The following is an 11,643-nucleotide window of genomic DNA, read 5'->3' as shown; positions in this document are numbered from 1 at the left end:
CCCAAACCATTCTATGATTCTATGACAGAAAAAACTGCTGTGGCTTTGACTGGTTGGATATGGCAAAGCTCTAACTCTAATTAGATCAACATCTTGTACAATCCCAAAATGACGTGAATGAAACAGAGTTCTGGAGAGTTGCACACAAGAAGCACAAAGTCATTAGCATACCCTTAAAGCATCAGCAGTAGAATAAGACTTTTCATTATCACTTTAAAACTTAAAAAACATAACATACATATTACATTATTGTTCAGATTGTGCAGTTTGATATACACACAAAAATTAGCCCACATATTAGTCTTTATTTCACTGATAAAATCAGTCTCCAAATGTAGAAGTAACCTGCTTCTCATCAGTGCAGGGTTCAGGGTTGCTGTGAGGAGAGCCAACTTTGCATTGCTGCATAGATCAACCAGAAAAACTAACGCAGACAACTGCAGAAGATCTGTCAACAAGAATAATAATTTGGATAGTAATAATTTGCTTGCCTTTGACTAATGTCTGACTTTGAGATACAAGAAATTTTTCTTCAGGTTAAAAAATTTTCTGAAATTAAATTTGGGTTTGAATACTTCCTTCCAAGAATAAAAATTATTGTTCAGTTAACGCATCACTAGTTTTACTCCAAAGTATCAGAAGTTCTATAAAAGGAAGGAAAGAAATTATTCCTAAATTTCTTTAGGTAAGAATAATATAGAGGCAACACTTAGCTTTATTTAGGTTAAAAATAACATATTTAAAACGCTGTAACTAGTGGAAAAAACAATACTGCTATATTTTTCATGTATGAAGCTGATACCAATGTGTACAGTACTTTTTTTTCTTTTTCTTTTTTTTTTTTACCTTAATGGCTTTAAAGCGCTCAGTTTCATTAAGTTGATTGTTGTAACAATTATTGCAGTTGCAGTTGTTGCAAAAATCACCATTGGCAAAGCAATCACAATATCTATGATTAACATGTAAAATAATATAAGAAATGAAAAGATTAACTGGCTTAAGTGTAAATTTTTAAATTTAAGTTCTACTTCTAGGCAGAACGTTCAGTTTCTACTCATGAAAAATGTTCCTTCCTCTGTAATTTAATCATATCCAAACCCAAAGAGCTCTTCTCTCTCTTTCAATTTTACATTTTGTAAAACACACCCAGTCCATCAATGAATCAAACTTTAATCATTGTGCATACATCTTTGTGCATATTATTTATGTATGAGAGCAGCAGCAAGACAGTGAAATTATATTTTAGTATACAGCATTTACATTCTACATAGGATTTTCCAGATGAGATCTGAATAATTCTTCTAGCTTCTCTTTTTTGTTTTTCATACTTTGGATTATATGCAATCATCTACACCTCTACACCAAATTCTGAACTTGTGTGACACTAGTTTACATCAACTGTGGGTCCTCCTAACTCAGATGAGCAATTTTGGACACATATGTACTGTTCATTTTAAAGCACACATTTCTTGTATATTTGTCCTTTTGTCTATACAATGTTATTAGCATTTAGGAAAGGTTGATAAACTATTACTTACAATTTAAGACACTGAGATTTTGTGCAGTTACATGGTTTCTTAGACTTTGTAACCTCTGAACCAAAAGGTAAGCTAAGCAGGTTGAAAAAGGAAAGAAATTAGAAAAAAAAAACAAAAAAACAAATACAACTACAATGAAAACTAATTATTCTGTAGTTTTGAAACAATAAATACTGATTTTATTTTTTTTATCACTCTTGGTGGTACTTAACAAGTGTGGCCTCATAGAGTGTGTGAAAAAAAAAAAAAAAAAGAAGAGAATAAGCAACCTGTAATCTCTATCCACCAGCTGGCACTACCTGGGGCAAGTCTGCCCTCAGTCACATAACCTGGTAATGGTTGTGCAACTGCAAAACTCTCTCACCTTTCACACTGGGGTTGCATCTGCCTCTTATTTAAAAACTATATGCAGTTAAATACTATTAAAAGAATTCCATTTATGTCAGAAATTCAGGCTAAATACACGCTAATTAGATTTGGAAAAATACCAATTAACTTCGAAAATTAAATGTTTTTCGGGCACATGGAGAGTACAATTGCACTGATCCTAAGAAAACCGGAAACCATCATCTTGACTGCCAGCAACTGGCATCGTAACTACCAAGATACATACATAAAGGATTCTTACAGAACTGCATTTTTGTCACAAGAGAGAAGCAGCTATGCAACATGAAAATGTCTAGGAGAATTTTAAAATTCAAAAGTCATAATGGATATAAGATGTGTCACGCATCTTACCCCTCTGAGGTCACATTCACTGCATGCAGATCTGATTCTAGATGAAGTGTGGCAGTGTTAGCTACTGGTTGTAAGGGTCTGTTTTCAAACTGTTCAAGATAAAATGCATATATTCTGTTTATGTTAAGTTAAAAAAAATACTCTTGTAAGTAACACAAAAAAAAATACTTGAGGGATAATTTGATTGCCAAGGTTACTGATAAAAATTCATGGAAGTAAAGTCACAAAACCAGTATGTATCTCCTCTTGGAAACCATTCAAGATGTCAGGAATCCCATTTCTCCCAATGTAAAGAACCAAGAACAGCTTTCAGTGCTGTAGTGTTGGCACACTGTTTCCAATTCCAGGTTCAGTTGCTTTTAATTCCAGTAGTCAACTGAAACTGGCTAGTGACTTGATTTACTTTATGTTCAGCTCCGGTATGACATCTAATTGGTTGAAGACTAAGCAAAATTAAAAAAAAAAAAAAAAGAATCAGCTCATAGGCTGAGAAAACACACTGCAGATCTGTTATCTCTTCAGATATATGAATAACAAAGGCCTGGTTATGGAGAGAGACAAGGGAAGAACATTTAGGATTCCACTGATACTACCGGTAATGGAGGGACAGTGAATAATTGTAAATTACTGTTATTTTAATAAATTATTAATCTATCTGACCATAAAGAAGAGCAAAATTAATATATTTAAAGCAAGAGAAGAAATGTAGGAAACAACTAATTTGGGATAAAGTTAGAGAATTACAAGCCTGTCTACATCACTGTTCCAGAATGTTTAAGCACCATTTTGCAGATATACCACCTCTAGAGATGAAGGACTTCCAAAGTCATTGTTCAGTCTGACCCCTGGGTTTTTAATTCCCCCTTTTATGACAGTGGCTGCTATCCACAAACCATTTGCTGTGCTTGTACTGACATCACATATTCACTTCACACAAATCAAAAGTTAACAATTCAAAATTTGCAGTGATTTTTGCTAAAAATTCTGTTGAACGTAACATATGAGAAGCCAAACATCTGCAAAGATTTTTTTAGATTTTCTTCAATTTCCATCATAAAAAAAAAAAAGACAAAATTCATAAAGACTTAATGACTGTTAAATCCTAATCAAAAGAAAAGAGTGTAAAAAGTCCTACTGTCAGAAAATATTCCTCTTTTTCTGGTAAAAGTCAGTGTGCTTTTCTTCATCCCAAAAGAGTCTTGAAATGGTTCTCAGAAATAACATAATTATACAATGCCAAATTCAAGGTTTCAAAACTGGAATAAATTTATTTTTCTTATGGAAAGCGGTATTTTTAATTTTGCTATCGCTTCTAGAAAATGTTGAAATTGGAGACCTTTATTATTCAGAAAGTATACTGGGTGCAGAACTAATCTGACCAAACTAGCTAAACCGTCTTTAGAAAATGCATGTAATTGTTACTTCCCAACATAGACTTAATTACCTGTTTTAAGAAAAGTAAACAAAGACTGTATATTGTACTTAACTAGTTTAAAGGATAAAGCTTCTTTACCTCTTGTTTATTCAGAAACAGTTCACCTGGAACAGGCAAAAACTGCCCCAGGACAGCTGTCACAGAGTTGTCCACATCTGAAAAGACAACATTTACTTGAAGACAGCAAAACTACTCTCAGTCTGTAAAGTTTCATTTATGCATAAATATTTGTTGAATTAAGTATACACTGGTATCTTCAACTTCTTTTGTTAAGAAAAAAAAATTATCTGAGGCTGTCTGTCCTCTGTTGGCACTTTCTCCTACAATTTAGTTTTGAATCCAAATTTATTCTACAATAAATAGTGTCAGTGAAGAACCTAGAAGTTTTCTCTCCAGAAACATTTTTATCATTGCAAAAAACAAGAATAAAAACCTGACCACACAAAAATAACCCTGACAGAAGAACCCACCACCAATTTGTGAGCTAAGATTTTGAGTATAGGATCTTTTTATTCTATGACATCAAGTACATTAAATTCAAATGCCATGGACTAAAACATTTTTATAAAATAAGAAAAATATCTGAAATAATTAAATATATTTATCCTGAGTTCTTACTTCACAAATTTCCAGAGTTCTGAGAGAACATTTGGAACGGAAGTCTTTAGATTATGAAAAAAAATTAATAAAAACCCATAGAGAAAACCATAGCCATAAGAGTAAGTCTTTGTGTAAGTCCTGGTGAAGAACCGCATGTAACTACATGAGTACGCTAGCCTATGCAGTAAAAAAGCAAACATCAGTCATAGTAAGATTACAAGATGGATCTTATACCTGTATTTTCTTCCTTCCCATCTAAAGAAAGAAAGAAAGAAAGAAAGTGAGCCAAAGGAAGGCTTAATTCACAAGTTGAATTAGTCCCTAGAAACTTTTAGATATAATTTCTGGACCTAATTATTTCACTTGCAGAGCAAAACCAAAGAAATCTCAAGCAAATAAATGGAAATAAATAAACGTGGACATCCCCTCCCTGGAAGTGTTGAAGGCCAGGCTGGATGAGGCTTTGAGCAACCTGATCTAGTGGAAGGTGTCCCTGCTGATGGCAGGGGGGTTGGAACTGGATGAGCTTTAAGGACCCTTCCAACCCAAACCAGGGATTCTATGATTCTATTCTATGAAAAACTAAAAAAAATATGCAAACACACTCCTCCTCAGCTTTTTCTTCCTTAACATTACAGCAAATGAAGGGGAGTTTGACCTTTAACTCAAATGTGACTGGTTTACTCTTCTGATGGCTTCTGAGAAATATAAGTAAACAGGCTCCATACCTGGAGCATCTGCTGAGAGGTGCTCATACTCAGCACCTATTGATATTGAGAGCAATATGGTGAGAGCTTGTATGGTGCCTAATATTAAAAGGCTTTGTTTTCACATTGCCATCAAAATTCACCACTGTAACAAAATTATAATAATAAATAATGAAATAAACCATGTTAATAAAGTTTTTGAGGAAGATATATTTAGGTAAAGAAATATTCCAATTAAAACTAAATTACACTCAAATACTTTGTTGCTGCTCAGATGAAAATGTGTTACTCCATATAAATAGCATTAACTTTTGGACCTCAGAAACCAGTTTCTTGAAAAACTGGTGGCATTTCAAGTTCACTTATTATGTAAATAGTAGGGAGACATTCTGAATCCCAAAGCTGAAGTATACTCATAGCCCTCAACACTGCTCTTCATTTCCAGAGAAACACTGACACTTGGTGGCAAGCTGGGGGTAAATGCAAACATATTCAGGTGCTCATGCTAAATGTGCCTTACATGGAAAGTAATTTGTGTATTAAGAACTTTTAATAAATTCAACATATCCATTACATCATTCTTATTACACTGAAGTGCCTAGCAACTGTTAAAAAATAAAATAATAACTGGTGATAGCTACATTAGCTTTGGTTCATCTCCCGCTCTTGCTGCTTAAGAACACAAACGCAGTTGCACATTAAAAATTTACAATACGCTTTCTGACAGGCTAGAGATAATTTTCATTTTTATTGTACCTGATTGACGATAATTATGTTGGTCATGATAGTCAGGAATCAGCTGAACTGGTTTTAGTTCCTGTGTGTCACAACTGTTTATACAGAGTATTTGAGTACCTCCTTCCAACTGGCAGATAACCTGGAATGAGCAAGTCGTGATTAGCTTTCATCTAAGAAACTGTAATTCTAAGCATATAGATACAAAGGTTTTCATAAGAGAAAAGTTTATAAAGCTTCATAATCACAGACTGGAATCTCGCAAAAAAAAGGACCATTATGCATTAAGGTGTTTGCTTTTTGAGCCTTAATTTTAATTTATTTTTGAAAGTAGCTATTGAGATCTACCACTGTAGCTCCTCAGCCTAAGTGATATGGATTCCTGGTTCTCTAAATTGCTCCATGGGGCTTTGTAGAGCATATTGTAGCTTTTTCCTAGTGTCCTGGCTTCAGGTCCAGTTCTCTAACCAGAACATGACACTGTAATTGTTCATGTTTCATTTCATTTATTTAGCTGTGATTTTAAATCAAGACTTTTCTTTTGGATGAAGTAATCCTTACATTGTTTTGGTTGGTTGGTTGGTTGGTTGTGGTTTTTTGGGGTTTTTTTTTGTTTACAGCTGTTAAATAGAAAATAACTTGGTATACATGTTATATGTTTCATATATGTATATATATAAAGTAGCACTATAACCACATAAAATATGGACTGTGACTCCTAGGAAGGAACTGTCTTATTATTCTTGTTACAGCACTTACTAAGTGGGACTTCTTGATGTTAGCGTGGTACAAATAAGTTACTTTTCTCTACCATATAATTTTGCTATCAATTACAGGATATAATTACCACAGGGTTGGAATCATTTTCATGTGAACATCTGGATTCCTCTGCTACACTGTGCAATGCTAATAACTTGTAGCCAGACTCCTCAACATTTGAACTCTGAAAAATTGCTGTCTCTTGCTGATTCTCCATAACATTACTAACTGACTCTCTTACTTCGGCCTGAAATATAAAGTTTTAAATCTTAACAGGCATGATTTAAAATCTACTTTAATTTCCAAGCAAATACAATAAATTTAAACATTTGGCTGCATAAATCATATATTTTGAAGCAAGTATTGTATTCAAATATAATACTGAGAATAGTTAATTTACTTGTCAATGGCAGAATGATTTTTGCTTGCACTTCAAGTAAAAATATTCATGAAGAATAACAATGAACATTAACATACTTCACAGTAACAGTGGTGTTCAGTGTCTCAAACATCATGAAGCATCAACTGATTTCTAAACTGCTTTGGAGAAGTTAGGCAATATTCACAGCAAATTATGCAAAACAAGAATTATTCTTGAATTATATAACTTTAGTCTAAGTAAGAAGTAGTCATCTGAGATTAGACTGCAAATTCAGTTAGACCTATAAATCAGATTGTTCCAAAATAAGCTTCTTTTATGGTAATCAACTTCTGTGTTTCATGACATTCCATCATATATGTGGTGCCGCTTGCATTTGTCGAAAACCAATTTATCACCTCTCCTGCTGATCCATTAACTTACTAAGGTGTCACCTTCATAAAAGCCACACTTCCAGATGAAGCCTCACCCTTCTCAGAACACATGAATGGACAACCTTGACAAACCTGGCTACAAAATTTTCAGAAATCTCCCTTTCATTAAATACCTGAATTACTATAGTTTGTCTGGCACATATCTAGGAAATTATATTTTAAAAATTCAATAATTTTAAGAAAATAATTAAATTTCAAAGACCATCTCTCCATAGGCAAGGAATACTGATGTTAAAGCCAGTCAGCTCTGGCTTTCTATACACAGCAGGTGTGATAAAGGCTCAAACACTAAACAGCTTCCCAAGGGTGTTTGGCAGAGTCCCACCAGGCGGTTTGTGTTCAGGTGGCCTTAGGAGAAGCCTCCTCCCTACTGGAACCAGAATGTGCAAGTGGCAGACAGGAGCCAACTAGGCTTGAGCTATTCAGGAATGGAAATGCACAAAAAATTCAGATGCTCTTCTTCCTTCCTACACAATATAGCAGTGTAGGAAATCTACAGAGAAACATTTTTCTTTCCCTCTCTTTTGCAAACAGATCAGATTGGACAGTGTTTGAAAGAACCTTTTACCCTCTAGTATTTAGAATAAATCCCATTTCAGACATTCAACACTTGGACAGATTCTTCCAGTTATAATAAAATCTTGCATGCATACTTACTATTTCATCATAGACAGAAGCACTCGTCTGAGGCAAGCCATAGATATCACTGGAAGATTCTAGTACATAAAATAAAGCATGTTTTGTTTGCAAAATGATCAGTGTGTTATACCAAGAACTCCTTTACAGCATCAATAAAAGAGATTTTGATGTCACTACAGCATTGCATTCTTGTGAAAGAAATATTGAATATTCTTTTGTAACAGACTTGCTGGGGAAAACAGACTTCAGTTTGGGTCTTTTTGATGTCTTTAAGAGGTTTACTGTGCCCATTTGGCAAAATTCATTTAGCTTCACAAAGAGCAAATTATCTTGTAAGAGCAGGTCTAGCAGTCAGCTTAATCCTGAGCAGGACTGTGAACAGGTTATGGGCAGAACACATCAAACAACTGCTTGGGAGCTGACTGTCATCAGCAGCATCAGTGCAAACCACCTAACTTTCATAACTGGTGATGAAACTTCAAAGTTAAATAAAAACATTGTTCAACTAAAAAAAATATAATTGTGCTGCAAGAAGGAATATCTTCTTCACAGCCCCACTGAAGGAATGGGGAGGTGGTATGAGAGGAAGGGAAAATCAAAAATAAAACTGAACTCCGTGGTTGAAGCAACATGAACATATGTGAACAGTGGTCCATTCCCCTCTCAAACATTCTTAGCTATATTAACATTATCAGAAAAGGCTCATATTGCAATTTGCCAAATCCAGACATTAATTTATTTAGCTATTTAAATCCCTCCCTAAGCTTATTGATGGGGGCGGGGGGGCGGGGCGTGGAATCCCCCTCAGTCACTTGGTGCACTTACCATTTGGGCAATCGGTCAGGTTTTGTAACTGCATAGTACTGCTTTGGGTTCCTTCAAATTGATCATAACAAATACACTTATTCTCACCTGCAACTGGAGCTATGAATGATCTGAACACCTGAAGAAAAGAATGTTTTATTTATAAGTATTTTATGCATTAAATGATTCATTTTTTAAAAGCCAAATGAATAAACAAAAAAAAACCTGACTAAAAGTGACCTTGAAAATTTGAAGTTATTTACATTTTCATGACATAATTAAGCACATAAATGCTGTGGCCTACTCAGCATTACAAGATACCGTTACATACCTTGAATGCTATTTCTGCTTTGCTTGCCTAACATACAGTTATGGTTCAGACCTAATGCATGTACAGCTATAACAGCATCATACCTAATACCTACACTTGTATGTTCAAAACCAAACCAAATGAACAGAAAATGGAACAAAGACAGAAACCAACTCTTTTCTAGTTTCAAATTAGAATTGCCATGGTTTGAACTGGACAATTTGCTCTCCATTTGTTTGTGCTACGCTCCCTCTTAATACATACAGTAGTTTAGGAGGGTAAGCAAGCAGGATAGAAACAAGCAATCAGCTTTCATTATTTCAATAAAATTATTTATAACCTGATTAGAATTTTGTTCTAATGCCTTGAAGAAACAGGACAGATTGAAGAAACATGTAGATTTAGTGTGACAAGCTGTAGGAAGAGGGCTGGTCAGAAAGATTTTTTCTAAATCTCATTTATAGCTCCTTGCAGAGACTAACAAATTTTCATTATCTTCCACTTGACCTTGAAGAAAGCAACTAATATGCCTTAATCACATCTTTATTTTCTAGAGGCTTCCACCAGTCTTTTGAATCTTATTAACGATTCAAAAGATTGAAGGTCTCGACTATTAAAGAACTGGTAATACTGAGCATGTGTGTAAACAACTTTCCAAGCCAGAGGTACTATTAAACTATAACCATAACCTGAAATCAGAAAGAAAAACAAAACATTTAAAGTAAATATCATGGTAGATGTCAAGCATCTCAGGATGAAATGCCACTGGGAAACATGCCGGGCTGTGTAGTGTCAGCAAGGATTTCTGTGACAGGTTTGCTGCGCAGACAGCCCGGCCGCTGCCACCCGTCTTCAGCCTCACCTCAGATCAGACCTCAGACCTCCTTATCAACCAAGTGATTTTTGTGAGGTTTTTGGTTTTGGGTTGTTTTTTTTTTTTTTTTGGGGGGGGGTGTAATGCTTTTCATTTTTTAATCTGAGAACAGCACTGTTTGTCAAAATATTTACATGGAAAAAAATGTCAACTAGTATGCGAAAATTTCAAGATAGTTTCTCAGAGGAAAACTCAGTGCCCTTCTAGAAGCAGCCACAGTGCAAACTTAGAATGTAGAGATTTCTTCAGATATTGTACAGCCATAAACAAAGATGCAAGGACACACAAGCATTCTATGTACGAACAGACTGCATCAAGCAGATGGATTTGGTCCTGTGAGCATCACAATAAGTTTTATGCTGCGAACCTTTCTAGATAGTAATTGATCCAACATAGAAAATGTAACTTTAAACTATACAGAAAAACTGCCAAAACTGGTAAGCGATGGGAAACCTCTCTCTCTTACCAAACTACTTTTGTCATGGAGATTTAACAATACAGGGTATGGTTTACTGCTGCAAATAAATTATTTTTTTAGTAATTTGGACTATAAATTTTAAGATGACAAGTGTGTTACCTGTGGAACTAAAGAACAAAAGTTAATATCCTATTTTTACTTTGTAAAATTACCTAATAATTCCTAATACAGACAATAATATATAAAATCAAAGTGGGTATATTTGTGACATGGTAAGATTTTTTTAATGAGCAAAATAACTACCCAGCCATTTAAAAATATGGCTTGCAACATTGACAAAAATGAACTGCATTCAGAACCAAATGTTCACACTGCATGCCATTTCTGGCAATATGCAACAGAAATTTATTTCTGTATTTGTTACTAAGTTTATTCTAGTATAAAATTTATTACATAACTTTAAACACTATGTAGATCCCCTATATTTTAATGTGGCAATTCCCCGCATTTAAGTCACAAATAAGCATGAATATTTAAACATTCCTATTTCATGGAATCTTACTGGTATCATTCTGACATTTTGATTGACTGTTCCTTCTGCAGAGAACACGCTTGACGTTGGGACGCTGCAATTGTTATGCTGTGTCGCTACAGAAGAAAGAACGTGGACACCATCTGAAGGCAGATAAGGTGAATGCGTACGTTCAGCTTCTTCTGGAAGATTGAATTCCTTGTATTTTTCAAGATCTTCATCATCACAGCTGTTGCTTCTATGCAGATGTACTTCAACTTTTACTATTGCGTTTTGGTTTTCAATGGTAAGTGGATAATTGATGTGATCTAACAAAGCCTCTCCCACATTTACAGTGCATAAATGACTGTCTTGACTGGATAGCAATCCTTCTTCAATGGGATTATTAATGACTGCAGTTTCCAGATTAAAGTTTTCAGCACTAACAGGACTATTTTGACTAAATATTTCAGCTACAAGTCCACTGTCTATCACTGATCTTATATCAAACAATATCTGATTCTCCATAGTCGTGAATAGACTGTCAACTAGTTCATATTTATTTTTTTCATTGAAGATAATTGAATTTTCTATTGCAGAATTCTTCTGAATATCTAGAAATGAATGAAATAGTCTTAACCAAAAAATATGAATATAATAATAGTGAAGATTAACCCAATTAACATGTAAGTTAAATTTAAAAACATAATGCTGGAAGAGGTTGTTTGGGTTCTGAATCCAGCTTTTAGAAAACACAGGCCA

General features: G+C 34.4%; 1 protein-coding gene across 1 annotated transcript; it reads right to left on the bottom strand.

Moving 5' to 3' along the window:
• Window positions 1–846: 846 nt before the first annotated feature.
• LOC104530560 (tesmin-like) lies at window positions 847–11,409 on the bottom strand (the record flags this gene model as incomplete). Its single annotated transcript, XM_029086784.1, has 8 exons — window positions 10,933–11,409; window positions 8,790–8,907; window positions 7,983–8,041; window positions 5,775–5,895; window positions 3,790–3,866; window positions 2,277–2,365; window positions 1,539–1,610; window positions 847–949 (listed from the first exon to the last, which is right to left on the bottom strand). Coding segments are annotated over exons 1-8 (1,116 nt in total), but the record flags the coding sequence as incomplete, so codon positions are not given.
• Between the last annotated feature and the right edge of the window lie 234 nt (window positions 11,410–11,643).

The sequence above is a fragment of the Antrostomus carolinensis genome, unplaced genomic scaffold, assembly GCF_000700745.2.
Source record: "Antrostomus carolinensis isolate BGI_N321 unplaced genomic scaffold, ASM70074v2 scaffold53569, whole genome shotgun sequence".
In the NCBI taxonomy this organism is placed as follows: Eukaryota; Metazoa; Chordata; class Aves; order Caprimulgiformes; family Caprimulgidae; genus Antrostomus; species Antrostomus carolinensis.
Note: the sequence above shows the minus strand (reverse complement) of the source record. Positions and strands in the feature narration are given on the sequence as shown.